At 42.6% G+C, this 17704-nt stretch overlaps 1 protein-coding gene across 4 annotated transcripts in view; it reads left to right on the top strand.

Annotated features, from left to right (window-relative positions):
• Positions 1-17704, top strand: part of LOC115558374 (protein diaphanous homolog 3) — a 235635-nt gene that overhangs the window by 12521 nt on the left and 205410 nt on the right. For all 4 annotated transcript variants that reach the window (XM_030376446.1, XM_030376444.1, XM_030376445.1 and 1 more), the window contains one exon: positions 15603-15733. In XM_030376446.1, the coding sequence (XP_030232306.1) occupies positions 15603-15733 (131 nt within the window). The remainder of the gene's footprint in view (positions 1-15602; positions 15734-17704) is intronic.

The raw sequence follows: 17704 nt of genomic DNA, 5'->3' as shown, positions 1-17704 counted from the left end.
CAGGACGCGTACCTAGCAACATGATCCCCCACGGCTTATTTTTGACTTGCAAGCATTACAAACAGCGTGTTTTGGGTCGTCCTGGCACACAGTGAAATAAGTCCAAATCAGCGACATGTTTTTCTTCCCGCGCTCTGGGCGCCTTGAGCTGCTACGCACCGCGCATGCGGGTGAGTTTGATCGGCCGAAAACCGGAAATTACGACAGTGACCGGCAGGTCACCGATTGTGGCCGATTGGATACAAAACCGGCTTTTTTAATCGGCGGCCGGTTGATCGGTGCATCTCTACTTAAAAGTCTTAACAGGAAGAACAAGAGACAGTGCTGTTGGGCTTTGTGCCCAGAGCTCATACTATTTCATATTTTATGCATATATATGGGTTCCGGGTACGGAACCCATATACAATATATGGCTTGCCTTGACATTGTTCTACACTTGCCTTGACATTGTCCTACACAACAGCATTTGCTGCCAAATTTGCAGCCTTTGACTCTGGCATAAATCATCTTGCATCCCATATACGCAATGTGCTTGTTGCTCGCTATGTTTATTTCATTACCCTCTAGTTGATCATATTCTGCTTGCCTTACTGTGGAGACACTGCTAATGCGGGCCATGCTAATGTGTTGAATTTGTGGCCCCCGTGTCAGCCCACTTGTGAGGAAGCAAGAACACTCCCATCTATTCATTTTCAATCTGGTGTTTCGTTCACGAGCCATCATTTGATACATTCGCATTTCTTTTTGTTTTTTACTTTAAAAGTGGGGGAAAAACTCGCACAGTAGAGGCCTGTTTTTTAAAGATGGTACTTTCCTAGATAGATTAGTGGACGCAATCGAGATTGAACTTTCTTAATTATTTATCTAAATCAGACTATTTATTCATGAAAAAGTGAAGTACAAAGATACAGGTCATTTCCATCCGTCACCTCGCGTCTCGTTGCCCTACTCATGAAACTCTTTCAAGGGTGTTGGTGCTGAAAATATCCACTGACATGGGGGAGTCTTACCATCTCGAAGCGGCTTCCTAACCCCGGGTTTAATTATACAACAAGGTGGACCTGCCTTTGGTGCTGTAGGCCGTGCTGGGACTGGAGGGATGGGGAGCATGTGTACTCTTGTGCTGCACGCACGTGGATTCTAGACATGTGCCCGTAGGCTTATCTGCTTATACAGTTGGCTTTTAATTCTCTTATTGGAGGAGAAGTGAAGGGATCTATTAAACATTTTCTTTAAATGTCAGGCTCATTACCAATGCTGTGTCCCAAGATTTCATCTGGCAATTTATCTGTGGCGGCTGCTGCTGCTGACTCTAGGACAGCATTAGCTCCAATCCATCACTGCGCCGCCGTCCTGAAGGCTGGCTCTCGCTGTAATACTTTAATGCCACAAGATAGAAAATCTTGCACCACAGGCAAACCCGGCCTAGGATTTTATTTCATTTGTCTATCCCTTCATGAAAGCACTTCACAATTGTACTATTAAGTGCTTTTGCCCGTCTCATTTGAAGTTTGCTGTAAAGCTTACTCCATCTGAACTTCTTCACATGTTTATGTGCTCTCCAGAAGGGGGAGCAGCTTGAGAATACGTGTTCAGGTGTGGAGAATGTTCCACTCCGTTCGCTCCAGCGTCTCTAATTTGGAGATTAGACCCAAGTAAATCCAGTTCATAATGTAGCTCTTATCCTCTGTCTTAATACAGTGCTTGTGACTGTTTAAGACTTTATCTACTAATTAAGTCACCTGAACTTTCAGAGTTAAGACGAGCTTATCTGGTACCTGCCCTCCCCATTCCTCTGTCTTTTCCTATTATGAGCCAAATAATATGCAATTGTGTATCGCCGAGTCCAATATTTTACAGCCTGGTCCTGGTTGAGCATAAAGATTATTCTACCTGTGTCTTATGTGAGGCCAGAGTGCTTTACATTAGCGAGGCTATGATGCTGCTATGGCATGTATGCAGCCTAGAAACGTAAAGAATACAAGCCAGAGTAAAGGTCAATGGGTGTGGATGGGATATTGATTCTTTTTTTTTTTTAAGAAACGCACACTGAGAACCATTACCATGGTGGATGGACGTTGTCTATTAACTTGCAATGACGCTTTAATTCAAACTGTGTTCTGTCCAGCTTGCATCCATGTTGGCTGTTGTTTCCAAGTATTGTACTTCGAGAGATGGAAGTCGTTAACCAGTGAGATCAGGGCAACGTTCTAATGAAGATTTAATATGCACTCATTACAATGATGTTTATTTGTTAGGGTGCGGCATTTGTTTCACAGTGTAGTCTACAGAGTGGGTGTATTTGTACACACACATCCTTTAAACTAAACAACGGGTATTTTAATTTAGTAAACATATTATTATGGTAATTTGCATGGCAAGTTATAAGGATTTGCATCCCTTCCACGTCCTTATTGAGATGGCACTGGAAGAGGAAATGTCAATTGGCCATCTTGCAATTCTGCAATTTTAAAATGTAATTTAGATGGCTCGTTGCCATCCAGTCTTCTCGCTGGCCCTTGTCATTTTATTTGCCGTACATGATCAACATTATTGCTGTTCAGGAGGGCTGGCACTCTCAAGCCTATTGTGATTGTGTTGGGGAGGGCTGGTCATGTCTGGAACAGAAAGCCAGGGAAACGCCTCTCATTCCCAGACTGTGAGCATGTATCTGTTGTGTTTTCGGTCGTATCTGTGTCCCAACCTGATAATAAGTGTAACAACCGTAGGTGACCCCGGTAGTCAGGCTCCCTTAAATCTTGTGTTTCAAGGCAAACAACGTACCAATTATGATGTCCATTATGATTGCTCATTATGAATAGGCCTCTCAAGCAGTTGTAATTTTCTGATTGTTGTCCGTCTTCCTTGTGCTTGCTTTGTCTGACGTACCTGATGTGGTCCTGTGGTTTTGTTTCCTGTGCTCACACAAGTATAGAACATATGAACATTTAGCAAACAGTGATGTTTTAGGTTTATTTTTCCCTCAAGCCGTGTTTTTAGATAGCGAGAAAGCTTTTGTTATCAAGTAATAGAGTAGGTTGCATGTCCAATTGAAGTGGCAGTTTAAAGTTGTATGACAGCAAATCACATTGACATTCCCCAATGATTCTTTACTGGCTCGGTTTGTTATGGGTACTGCTGAATCTGTTTATTTCTGTTTAGGCTTCTGTGAACAAAGCTAATCATCTATGATTTATGGGTCTGTTTCAGTGGAATCAACATTATTCCTTTTTATATTTAATTTTTCTCTTCTCTTTTTTTCTCTCTCACTCTATGTGCTTTTTCTTTGAATGTAGAACCCTTGGGTATGTTCTACCACAGTGTTTCTCAACTGGTGGGTCGTGACTCGTGACCCACCAGTTGAGAGTTTGTGTGGTAAAAAAATAATCAATTTTAACTTTTATTTTACTTTTTACTTCGATTTTATTATTACAAGAGTAATGTGCTTTGAATAAAATGATGAAATATTAGTTTATTTATGTTTCAAAAGGTCATGATGACATTGTGTGTTATACTAGCCCATTTTTTTTTGTAATAAATGTGTTCAGTTTGAATGGTATGAAAGTGGGTCTCGAATTAATGACCATGGGAAAATGTGGGTCCTGAGGCCAGACCGGTTTAGAACCATTGTTCTACAAAGAAACGACCTTGGGCAGCTTTGCCTTTGGGCACAGTAATGCATCGGTAATGCAATGCATCCGTTTTTTACATGACTCTGCATAGGCTATGTTTTACGTGTAGCATCTAAATTGAAGATGGCTGTGTATAATTTTTCAATCAACACCAGCTCCTTCATGTGTGTTGGCGTCTTCCGCCTGCAGTCCCTGCATTGTGTTTTCTCTATAATGGAAGGCAGGCTAATTCTGTATAATTGTCACATTAGACATGTTCATCTAACAAACTAAATGGAACGCATAATGGGACGGCTGCATTGTCGATGCAGTGATACAGAACTGTTGGATTTTTCCTGCTAATGTGTATTCCGACGATTAGAGAGGAAAATATAATTTATAGGAAATAAAAAAGGGAGTCTTACTCCATGCTACTTAATCCTGTTTTTAAGCTTTGGGAACCAAGAACGTCAGGAAGTAAACCCTCTTGTGACATATTCCTAGTCCCCTTGGATGACGTAAACCCCATTAGAACATCGTACCCTTAATATAAGCAGCGACTGAAAATAATTACTTTAATTTGAATTTCTCTGGTGTGCTTTGCGAGTAAAAGTTGCATTAAGCAACACATTTACAACCAAGGTCATGCTCTGTCCTTTTGTGGCTTAAGATAAGTAAACCCTTTCTGAAAAGAGCAAAACAGTTCTTGCCCCAATTATTGCTTGTGATTTGCCCTTTCAACAGTATCTTGCTACCAAAAGGGAAAGATTTACCACTGCTCTGTATCATTACATCTGCCTGTGTGTTCCTGCCCATCTGCACCCTTACCTGAGTCCCCACGCTCTGCTTCATTCTCTTGTTAATGCGATGGCCTTCAATACATCTGAGATTGTCTAGGGTAAGATGGCCCTCAGCAAACTACTCTTTACTTGTCAGTTTGCCACAGGCGAAAGCTCCCTTTTGCAAAGCAATTACCTTAATGGAAAAAAAAAGACGCAACCGTCATTTTGATTTTGCATTTCAATACTTATGATAAATTTGTTATCTTATAATTACAAGATAGGTATGGTAATGGAATGTGTGTTAATGAAATGAACACGGAATACTAATAACGTTTGAAGCCACAGTAAATACAAATGGAGGGAAGAGTCTTATTTTCTTTCGCCTTGGTTGGAATGATGGGACTGCGGATGAAAATTTGCTTTTTTGCTAACTCTGGCACATTTACATTTTGAGTGTAAAGTAAAAATTTCAATTGATGTGCATCTTCCCTTTTTTAAATAAACAAATAAATAAATTTGGGTTGTAAATACAAGTTTAGGATTTTTTTCTAATTGTGAAATAGAGAGAGAAACTGAATGAAAATTGTGAATCACGATTATCATGACAATTGATCAGTGTTATCAGTATTTATACACTTTTTCTTTGTATAAATATTATGATAATACAATCCAATGTTGAAAATATGAACTTGATAAATCACAAACAGGTAGAACCCAATATACAATTTTGAACTTAACCGGACACTTTGGAATGACTTAAACATTGAATATGGCACCACGTGCCATATTCCACCACCACAACCTTGAGGTATCTGCACTTGGTTCACACTACAGATAAGAGGGCCTTTTCCATGGCTGGGAAATCTCTGGGGCGCTGTCACTGCCTTTGGTCATGTTTTTCATTGAACAAACTTGCGTTGCATGCTGTCCCTCCGTGCCTGTGTCCGGGAAGCAGTTGCTAACTTTGGTTGATGTTGATTTACCACAGAGAAATTATTATCACGATTTTTTATGATGGTTTAATTTGACACGGTGATGATACATTTTGGATAGATATCAACGCGGTTTATCATAAAACCCTTCACGGTTTCATATAAATAATGCATAAATAACGCATCTGTAATACTTGGGTGTTTTGCACTCAAATGTAGAAAGTATCATAGGACGGTGGTGGTGTTCGCGGTGTTTGCACTTTTTACTGTCATGTACATTTACAACAGGCAAAATGTGTCGGCGTAAGCCGACTAACTTTCTTTAATTCGGATATTGATGGTGCGCGCCTTTTTGTTTAAGATATAAAAAGCATAAAATTTACATACACACACAAACAGATATTTTTGTTTTTTAAATACATTTTTGGAAACAATAATTCATGTTTTCCGCAGTGTGCCTCTCTGGTATTGAGCGGGTCTGCAGGATCGCACTCTGCACAACCCAGTCAGTAAAAAAGTGAATGTTCACGTATCAATCCGTAATCAACGCTTTCCAAGCATCGGTGATGATTGCCACTTTCTCCGCTAAGGACAGGATCTCACGGAGGGAGGTTGCGTGATCTGATCGCATTTCTCGAGTCAGATTACACAGTGCCATGTTGCCAAACTTTGACTGTGCGGCTGGAGAAAATGTCCCAGCTACCGAATTTCAAATAGCATGCATATGCATTAGTTATATTTTCTCAATTTAATTTACAGAGCAATCCCTGCAAAGTTGGGGGGGGGGGCAACTGCACTTTTCCAGCAGGATTGCGGGATAAAAGATGAGGTCAAATGAGCCAGGGCTTGTGAGCCGTATGCGGGCAGCAGCGTGCTCATCAGAGGGAAGCAAAAGCTCCTATACATGGTGACCTGAGGATTATGAGAGAGGGGGAGCTTGTTGGCTTTTCCAGTACAGCGCTCGCGTCCTCGTTAGCAGCTCGTCTCATTAGCCACAGGGGCGTTTCCTCTCTTCTCCGACTACTTGCTAAAAATTAGTGCTTGGGTAGTGCAGTGAAGTGGAGAGCTGTAGGGTACAGCTTTTACTGTTTGGGAAAAAAGATTTCAGGGTAATATGTAACCTCTAGAGCCCCTAAGAGTTTCTCTTCCGATAGAGTTCCACTTAAGTTTGCCAAAGTCTCTTCAGATGGAAAGAGTTATGCATGTTTGGGAATGTCCCTTAAGATGGAGTTTCTTTTTTTAAAGGTCTCATGGCATGCTACTCTATGGATGCTTTAATATAGGTATTAGTGGGCCCCAAACACATTTGAAGACGTTCCCGAATTTCAGCCTTGGTGCAGAATTACAGCCACTACGAGCAAGTCGCACATTGAACTTTCCCCAAACACGCCGTTTTGTCGTCTGTAGCTTTAATGCCAATGAGGAGGAGAGAGGCGGGTCAAGGCGGAGGGTGGGGGTGTGGCCCTGAGCAGCTTGCTGACAGGCACTCTGTTTACAGTGGATGTATCGCAATGGCGAGGCGCACACAGCCTTTGGCCGTGTTCTGTAAATATTCTAGGACACTCTGGGTGCTCCGGCGGGAGACCTGGAGCTCTATATCTCAATAATATCGTATAATAAATAGATATCCATATCCTTTCCACCAATTCCTTCTAAACCATGGCTGAGATAACCCCCACTACAGTATCGTTGTGGAAATACCAGAGACGTGAGAACCGACGTGTGCAATAACACCAACAGCAGAACGGTTATCCAAATAACTAAGAAGTTTACAACACTTGCGTTACAGTGTGTGTTTTCACAAGCACACACACGCACACGCACACATGTGGCGCTCGCACGGGCCAAATTCTCTGGGCAGGCAAGGCAGAGAAAGGGGAGGTAGCTTGGCCCTTTATGACGACATATGGCGCCACATTCCAAATCAGCACGTTTGAGCTTCCATTTTTTCAAAGGCGAGCTTGATATCTTGTGCTCTTTTTACGCCAAATGCAAGTTTTAGCCACTGGGGGACCATAGGGAGGCTAGGGGAACTATTAATGTTAGAAAACCTCATAAAGTGAGATTTTCATGCCATGGGACCTTTTTAAATATTTTATTGATGATGCATTCAATTTTTTGTTTCCTTTTAAAAAATGTCAAATGTGACAAGAATCACAATATGTACATGTATTAAAATTTCTTGTGTAATAAAAACCTTTACCAAATTACAATACAAAATCTCAAGGTAAATTGTATCTTAAAAAAATCACGATCTTTGCGATGAATGGCCCATTGCTGATTAGGAACTGAATGTATTGGGTTCTAATCGTGGATTAATCGAGTGTCATGTCAGAGGGGAAGAGGAAGAGGGCGGCAGGTTTCCATGCTTCAAGGATGACCTGTGTGTATGTGGGTGCTGTCGGTATGCAAGGCTTCATCTTCCCTGCCTGTTCTGGTTGGCGGGAGGCTTGGGTAATGAGGCTGATGTTGTTTGATGTGAAGCGCTGGGCCTTCGGTGGTTGTTGGCAGGGTGTTGGGCAGGGAGGGGTCAGACAAAGTAACGGAGCCGGTACAGCAGCTCACGGGGCCCACTGTGCCAGGCCCTTCCAGCCTCTCCACACGGACTCCCAGCTGAGGAGCTCAGACGCTCCGTTTCCATTTACTCACTTAGCTTCCAACCCTCCCATCTCCCCATGGCCTTGCCTCACCAAGGGCTCCTGCGCTGACTGCACCGCTTTAGGTGTCGAGAGCTGCATAAGCTTAGGTGCTAGTGAGGTTTGACAGAGGAGAATGTCATATTTTTATCCCCTTTGGGAAATTTCCAGAACTTCAACAGAACAGGTTTCTGGTCCTTCATTCAAGTAAGTCTGAATGAAGAAAAAGGTTCTTTCTTCACATTCTATAGTCTATTTTCCATAGTGTGAATCGCTTGTAAAAAAATCCTGTATGACGCCGACATGGAATGTGCTTGCAGCTTCATGGTAACACAGTGGAAGCAAGGAGATGTCAAATGGCTTATGCCAGAAAATAGGTTGGTGATTTTCCATGTTTGACATTCATCAAACTTTCCCTAAAGAATTTAATTGAAGGTTAATAACTTCTAAATTTGAAGCTTTGTTGAAAATGCAGTTGGATCTCTTGATTTTATGAATTAATCAATCAGCTTTGGACACACTAGAATATTTTGTGTTGCCATCGCATATGGCTAACAGTATGCTACACGTTTCTGTCATCATTCTCTTCTACTCATTTATTGGTTGTGGTTAAATAACAGTGTTTATGTGGTTCAATTGACTTCTCATAGGCCTAAATCACCAGTGGTGGCACCGTAATATTGGGCAGCTTGGCAATCCCATGTCCAATAACAATAAAATGGCTATTGTTTAAGAATTGAGTGGCGTTCGGTAGCGGCAGAGCGGCCAGACGGCCGTCGCTGTGAATAGTAAATTTGAAGTGTTCAAATCACTGAAAACAATCGCCGGCGTCCTAGCGATTGCAAACGGGTTGCAAAAATAAACCCCGAAATATAGAAGGAGAGGCGGTTATTATGTCCAAACAGGTTCCCCTTCAGCACAATTCATTTTCCACTCCCCTCATGTAAATGTGTTCAGTTCAGTCCAAGTTCTTTCTTTGTCAAATGCCCAACAAAATCAGGCAGTGAGTCACAGTCATTGCTACCAGATATGTTTTCGTTTTCCAAGCCCTCCTCATCAATGCAGGTAATTTGTATTGGAGCATGGTGTGCCGGTTCAGATGTCTTGTGATTTGTGGAAAAAGCTATCCCTGATCCTGGTGGTTTTGTTGCGGATTCTCCGGTACCGTTTGCCAGACGGTAGCAGAGTAAACAGTTTCTGACTATGATGGCTGCTGTCCCTGATTATAGTCAAGGCCTGTTCCTGGTCCTCCACCTCTACACTCCTCTGAGTGAAGGAGCTACCAGCAATTCACCCATAACGGCTCCCACTGCCCAGGAGAACACAGCCCAATTCATCCACACCATATTACTGCTTGTTCGTTCATCGTAGCAAAAGTTTTAATTTCCAAAAAGTCATCCACTGGCCTTCTCGTGGTTAGGGTCTAATTTATGCCAAGAAAGCCTTAAGAAAGTACATGCATTCAAACGTTAACCAACGTGTACCATCGTTTTGTGCTATATGGAAATAGCGATATATGTTGCAATGTGCTATGTGAGCACTGTTAAATGTTTCATCCCAGGGAGTAAGGCAAGATCAGAATTGTCTGCAGACAGTTGTGAATATAGTATGTAATATGTATGTATATGTAAAACCAAAGCAATATTTTGGATGAAAAACTGTTTTCTGGACTTTTCCATGTCTACTTCTTCCTCTTCTCCTTGCACTGGGCAATCTCCTTATATGGCCATCTTCCCTGTTTTCCTTCTCTCCTGCCTTAGCTTTAAGGTATAAAGTGTGCCTGTTTGACAGCAGCAATGCTTGAAAGCCTGTGGTTTCAGATGCTCTGGTTGGCCGTGCTACGCTTTCACCGTCCTCTTAGTGGCAGTGTTGGCTATGTTTTGCAGAAGAGGTCTCTGCCCTGTGTAGACCCCAGCAGTGGAACAAAAAGGTTGAACATATTTGGTCCTGCAGACAGCCAATGATTTCCATGTTCCTGTCAGAGCTGTTTATGTCTGGCATCTCCGGCGAACCAATGCTTGTGCTAACCTTTGTATAGCCCCCCTGACATGGCAAATATTCAATTTGCCAAGTTTATCTCACAACAAGTACAGTTTTAATCACTGAAAGGAAAACCAGCAAATATGCTTACCGTACTAAACAGATTTTTACATTGTGGGGAAAAAAAAAATACATTCTAATTCATCTTTATTATTCTGAAATTAACCTAGAAAAACGACCACTACTGATATTGAGCCTCATGACCTCTCCTAGACCCTCCTCGGTAGCCCAACCAGAGGGCTTGTGAACGTGAGCTGGCTCCGTGCTCGCCTCGATTGAAGCCTGAGATCTCCTGTGTACATCTTCTCTCAGGGTCCTGGCTAGGCTCCTCCACCCCTAGGATCATCCACAGCTACCATCTCCATCTGCTCAGTCTCTGCAATTCAACTCAGTTCAATTAAAAATGGCTTTCGTGCCATGAAAAATAAACATTTGCTCCGAAAACGCAAAAAAATAATGAAGGAGAAATTACAATGGAAAATAGAATTCAATATAAACCCCAAATATAAATTAGAAATGATCTCCATGCTTTATATTTCTAGGTGGTTTTTGAGGGCCAAATAAAGGCTGTTTAGTATACAAACTTAAGACGTGGAAGATTTAGATACTGTTCAGTGTAAATCCTGAAACAAACAAATATTTGCATTTGTCTTTGGATCTTACGTTGGCTATGCTTTGGATCGTTATACAGATAGTGGCTTTGTTTTAGCTTGACATCGTGTTGGTTAGCTTCATTATTAAGTCTATGAACTATTACTACCTCTTCAGTTAGAGATGTATCGCATGCTTTGAAACAAAGCCACTTGCAATGAATTCAGTTGCATGTCCTTAAGTAGCAGGTGGGGTCGAAGGGTTTGTCCTTTTGCTGAAGTCTGCAATATAGCAGACCATGGGGTTGGAACCCTCAACCTTTTTTCGATGGTAGTTAACCACTAGACTTCACCCCCCTCCCTTCATTATTTTAGTAACTGAAAGGGTATTTCATTGGCTTTTTTAATTATAATATTACATTTGTAAAGACTGCAACCAAAGGGTGATTTTCAGGCTCCTAAATTAGTTTTCTCCCAATTTCTTTCTTTCCTTTTATCTAAGATAAATTCATTGCCTACTACTGCACATTAAACATGGACTGACATGTGGCTGATCTACCGTCACAATAATTCACCTCATACATTGTTTTATTTGAGATGCATCTTGTCTCCATAAAAGTGCTGAGACACGTTGGGACAAAATGGAGGAAAATCTAGAGGCACTCCATCATCTGTAGCCCTGGACTCCTACTAATGCTGCTGTACTGCACATACAGATCTATCATATAGAGAGCATCGCTGATGGCGATAGTTGCTGTATGTTTACCTACTTAGCCGCTAAATAGCATCCATTACATTTTATTTGCAATATCTCTGAAAAGTGGGCCTTCCTACAGTTCTGCATACCACCATTTAATAGTGTATCGATCGTGTTAAGATGCCACCCTTGTCCCTCGTCCCATTGCCTCACAATGGGACGAGTTTTATAATTTAATACAATAAACTGTACGGTAATGTAAGTGGAGTCACTAAGGTATGAGTATGATTGTAGTTCATTACCTAGTCTAAGGATATGTTGCACGGACTTGATACGGACTAGTGAACATGAGAATATAAATTTTGGTAGGCACAGTAACTTCTGCAATGCTTAGTATCTGTAGTCTCTGGGAATACAAATCAGTCAATCCAAATCTTTTATTGAATCAAATGTTCAAGCATTTTTTGCAATGATATATAGGACAAATTGCAGGTCGCATCCTCAGTTAATTAGTTTGTGTATTCCAAGTGTCTTCCACACACTTTCCACATGCATTACTTAAACCTGTATGTTTTTCTTGGATTGATACTCTTATTGGGTGCTTGAAACACAAGATGAGCCATGGTTGATTGGCATTCCAGCTCCTCCAGGACTTACACCTGTACCTCTTAACCCAATCTGTCTGTTTACATAACTTCTGCTCCCAGCTGGTGAAAGCCTCAGGGAATACAGAGCTAAACTGATGAACGTATTCATGAATTCAATGCTCATCGGTTTTCGGCTCAGTTTTCAATACAGAGTGGGGGTCATTTCATACTAGGCTAATTCCACCCAATTTACATTCAGAATCAGGGAATGCACATGTATAGATTGACCAGCGACTGAAGTTTCATATTTCAAGTTTACACACCGAATACCAACCAGAGTGTCCCACGAGGAGCCTTCAACCAGAAAGTGCTAGTAAATTGCCAAACATTTTATTCTCTGGAGATGCAGAAACCAGCCACTCTATCATCGTATTCTACCCTTGCTAATTCAGAGTTCGCCTGGATGCTGACTATCCTCACTAACTCAGTATTTACTGTAATTTGCCTGGGTGCTGCTGGCTTCCATCCTCACTAACCAAGTGTTCACTGTAGTTCTCCTGGACTCTGGCCTTTCCCACTAACACAGTGTTTAATGTAGTTCTCCTGGATGCTGTATATCCCCATTTACTCAGTGTTAACTGTAGTTCTCCTGAATTCTGGCCATTCCAACTAACTCAGTGTTTACTGTAGTTCTCCTGGATGCTGGCTATCCTCACCAACTCAGTGTTTACTGTTTTTCTCCTGGATGTGGACCTCCCTCCTAACTATTGTAGTTCTCCTTGATGCCGACCTCCCTCCTAACTATTGTAGTTCTCCTTAATGCCGACCTCCCTCCTAACTATTGTAGTTCTCCTGGATGCCGACCTCCCTCCTAACTATTGTAGTTCCCCTGGATGCTGGCTATCGTCACTAACTGTATGTATTCTATAGTTCTGGGACATGTTTCTGTGGTGATCGATGTCTCTCCTCTCTGGAGGACCGCACGGTCTCAACACTCATCTCCTTGTTGAGCCAAAATAAAAGCGCCAGCCCGGCCTCCACTGAGATCGTGTCTTGCCGACTCCTCGTCTGTTTCTAACTTGAACTTGTTTTCAGAGTGTGTACATCTGGGGCGTGGAGTGCGCAGGATAATCTTTTGTGAGATTTTTTTTTTTTTTGCTTATAACAGATTGTTTATCCTCTCAAACAGTAATGTGGTTTGATTCCTGAAACCTTTGATGAAACTGGTCCAGTGGGTATGGCCTTTCGATGCAACTGCTGGGTCTGTAAACACAAGAAGTACCCACTCCAGCATGAAATCAATAAACACACAACCACACTCTACTCCTCCTAGTTGATCTTTTCCCACTACCAGAACAACATTTATCCGGTTAATAGAACTGTGTGAATCTATAGCAAGTATCCATGCGATCATAATTAGACAAGTCTTTAATGTAGAACGTGTGTGTTGATCAATTAGCCGAGTGGTTGACCGATCTCCATGGATACCAGGGGCTTGGATGGCCTTTTGAGTGGTGGCACTGACCTATACCTTTAAATGTCTGCTCAATAATTGATGTGTGCCTGACATTTGAATTATTATCATTATTATGATATTGTTATTACTACTTATCTGTTTATATCTGGTGTATTTTAGAGGAACATGAAGAGAAGCTGCCCTTGCTTTAGATTGAGTGATGTTTGTCACGGTGGCTCATTGAGTTCACAACCATTTAATCTGTTAGCCCAACACGGCGTGGTCCAGTATCCCGGTGATGGGATGGCTAATCAAATCAAAGCGTGGATCACAGCTCCTCGCCCCTCAGTGCCGTGCTTAAAGCCATCTCTGGCTTGCTTTGCCCTGGGTGTGGGAGCCCCATTCCCCCGCCGAGACCGCGTGTTATTTACAATACACCAGCAGTGTCAAACATTTAGCGGTTTGGGAGCCAATTAAGGGACTTGGCGTGCTGTCGGGCTGAAGGGTAGCACAGGCCTGGCTGCTTATTCACTCCCCTCCGGCAGGCTGGAGGGGGTTTGGCGCTCTGCTTAAATCCTAAAACACACCGGAGGTGAGACGGTCGTATGCAAGGTTTTTGTTGGGTATTTACTGACCAAAAGCTTACTCCTGGAGAGAGGAGGAGTCTGAGGAAATTGGCTGGTTATTGGGCTTCATCGCACTGGCGAAAGGTACTACCCACCGCCGCGGGTACTCCATCAATTGGTGACTACGCCCTGGGTCTGTAAACTGGTGCTTGCATTTTTACGATTTGTGCTTCAGTGCCCACTAACCTCACAAATTCAGTGATCTTTATAATGTGCAGTTGACGTGTCGTATAATTTAGCTTATTTAGTTCCTAGTTGATCTTAAGGAACCAGTAACGATGTGTGAGGAAGGACGACCTCACTGTTGACCTCACATGTGGTGAATAGCGTTTTCTTCCACAACTTCAGAAATACTGAGACCTCAAATAAATTTCTGCAAAGAAAACTTAACACACATATGATATGCGGTAACTGTGGTTCTATTTAATGATATACGCAATACATTAACAAACATTGTTTCGTACCAGTGTTGTATGCATTATCGTTATCGACTCGTGTTCCTAATATGCATGTGTCCCCCCGTTAATATACATTGCCATGGACTGTATTATGCGTTACGTGTTTAGGTTGCGTGTGTTTAAACGGATGGACGCAAACACGCGCGCCCGCATTCATGAATTATTTTACACACACACACACACGTGCGCCCGCATTCATTCATTCTTTTTAACTCTCACTCGTGGTAAACCAATGTTTTCTCATGATCAAATACTCATCAATCCTAAAAGTTATGGGCTTGTACACGATGTCTATGTCAAGAAAATATGTGTTTGCTGTACGGTGTGTGTTTAGAAAATATGTGTTTGCTGATGCATTGATTTAAAAGTACAACTTATTACCGCTGTATCAGCTGTTCTTTCCTAAATAATTTACCAAGAATGTGTGGCTAGGTAGATGAGGGAAGCAAAGTGTATGCGCGAGGTGCACAAGCAACATTATGCATGCGCCCTTAAAATGGCATCTGAACAACGCGCCACTGACTTTAAACCAGGTATTTCCTGGTTTGTGGTGGATTTGTTTTCCTGAAACTGCCAAATAGCACCAGGGAACGTTTGCGCCAGAACACGCCTCCTCCTTTCGCCGAACCGCCCCTTGGGGTGCAAGATCATTCCCTAATTTACAGGCACCTGGCGGTGGAGGGAAAAGAACGCTCTGCGCCAGTTGCAAACTAGCAACGACACATGCGTCAGTGTAGAAATTCAATTGCGCTGGATGCAAGATAGGGCCCATAATGTTTCCAGAAATGATCTGGCTACAGAACTTTGATTGAAAGAGATTTGAATGAGAGCACCAGTTTTTGCTTGATGAAAGTGGGATTAATTTAGTGACTCTGTAGTGGTGTTGCTGTGGATTTTCATATTGTGTTGTTTCATTTGAGATCTTTTTTTTTATAATTGGTGTTTAGTTGACAGACTTTATCAAAACGGATTTGATATTTATTCATGACAAAATGGTTTATTCCCTATTAACAACATACATTTTCAGATGATTTTTAATGCATGAGGTTGTATTCAACGTGAAAATGTTTTGCTTGATAAGTTGTGTATGTATTATTCATGTCAGTGTGGGATTGTGTTTTAACTGGCTGTCTCACCCTCCCCTCTCCCTCTCTCCCGGCCTCCCTCCCCCCACTCTCCCCCTCCAGGGCAGTTTGCGGAGCAGCCACCAGATCTCACCGCAGGAGTTCCTGGGAGAGTTGAAGTCGGGGGTGATGGACGAACGGCTGCTGGCCTGTCTGGACTCACTGCGTGTGTCTCTCACCAGCAACCCAGTCAGGTACGCCCGCAGAACTCTAAAAAGATCCCCGTGCTAATCCCTTTACTATTTTAAATAAATACATCCACACCTCATGTGGTCCCCGTCCCGCCTGTCGGGCACCGGCTTTTCATCTGTGATGTGGCGGTCCTCCGTGAAGCTCCCCCCCCCCCCCGTGGTGCCCTCACAGCCCCCAGCCACAGCGGCCCACTGGGGGGAGCTATTAATATGTAACACAGTCCCCTCTGTCGGTCTGTTTGTCTGTCTTGGTCCCTATTTGTCCCTGTCTGTCTGTCTTTGTCCCTCCTGGTCTGTCTGTTTGGTCTCTGTCTCGCGCACACACACACACACACACACACACACACACACACACACACACACACACACACACACACACACACACACACACACACACACACACACACCTTCCTTTGATGCCTCTCGGCCGGGGGCCAGCGCTGCATCTGTCTGGTTGGGTGACAGTCGCAGGGGGCTGTCCTCTCCCTCTGTTTGCAAATAACTTCCTATAATGTTTTTTAGCCTATAATATTTTTAGATGCGGGTCACACACACTGATGGAAAGCGCTTCAGGCAGCCAAGGGTAGTGCGATGGGAGAAAGTCGTTGAATTTAAATGTAAAGAATTCTGTTCCATCACTCATGCCCTTGTCCTTGTCGTTTTTCTTTGTTTCTTCGAAATCTGTTCCCCAAAAGGAAAGTCTTATCGTGTTGACGTTGCGCGCACATTGGACCCATCATGCATCTGTTCTCGGTGGTCGTGTCATTTTGTTTATTGTTTCAGATATTAATTGCCGTTTGTGATTGCCTTACAGTCAACAAAAATAGGCAGATTAAACTCTGATACACCATGCAGGGCATGTATTAATAACAAATACAATTTGTTATCACATACAGGAGCGTTAAACACAATTTGAGAAATGCATTTTTAGTTTGCCCTTGAATGTTGAGATGAGGGAAGCTAATGTATAATAATGATAATAGCCTACTAATAACAATTATATTGAAATAAATAAAAGAAGAGGGACAAACTATAGAGCGCAACAGTGACTGCTCCCCTTTTTTAATAGCTCTGGTTCCTTGAATGTAACTCCTCGTTCAACTCCTCGTTCAACACCAATGCCGCGTTCCAATACCCGTACTGTCCGTACTTACTAGCCAAAATTTGAGTACGTAGTACGTTCCAATTCAGATCCGGCGAAAAGAAGTATACTTCAAGGACCCGGATGCCGTACTCAAAACGGGCTAATCGTGAAGTGTGGATCGAAGGACACTCCCCGTACTCAACGGCAGCCATCTTAGCTACGTAGCGGAAGAGGCGGAGCCAGGCTGAGCCAAAGTCGGCGTATTTTCCACATAGCCTGCATTTAAAGTCATTTTGTAGTTTTTATAGCTTTTTATAGCTGCTAGGTGTAAAGAGTTCACCGTTCAAAGCGGGATGTTTATTGCGGGGGAGGAGCCACGGCGGCAGTCGTGATCGTCATTTCCAGTAAGTGCACCACAGAGTACTCGATTTGGAACAGCACTCGCATCTGAAAAATTAGCATACTCAAGTGAGTACGGATAGTGCAGATAGTGTACTTCCTTTAAGTATACTCATGGAAGTACGGGTATTGGAACACGGCACAAATCATTGATTAAGCGAGCTTGTTCAGAAAAAGGCATTTGGTTAATTAATTGGAAAAAGAACAGGGGTTGACCGTGGTGCATGCTAACCAATCGTATGCCTGCCACAACACATCTCCACGTCTACACGCTCGGCGTGCAATGCATGATCCATGCTGCTCATCGTTTTCATTTGCTTCAGCTTTATGTGACTTTTAAGTGAAAAAGTTATACTTTAAAGTAAACAATATGACCTAATTTGATCCTACTGTGTGGTTCGAAGAAATATTGTCTGACATAGTACCGCAACTTGGCGTAAAAAAGTCGGGCTGCTGTTGTAAGGTATAGGGGAGCTTGTCAGTCAACAATA

The sequence above is a fragment of the Gadus morhua genome, chromosome 14, assembly GCF_902167405.1.
Source record: "Gadus morhua chromosome 14, gadMor3.0, whole genome shotgun sequence".
In the NCBI taxonomy this organism is placed as follows: Eukaryota; Metazoa; Chordata; class Actinopteri; order Gadiformes; family Gadidae; genus Gadus; species Gadus morhua.
Note: the sequence above shows the minus strand (reverse complement) of the source record. Positions and strands in the feature narration are given on the sequence as shown.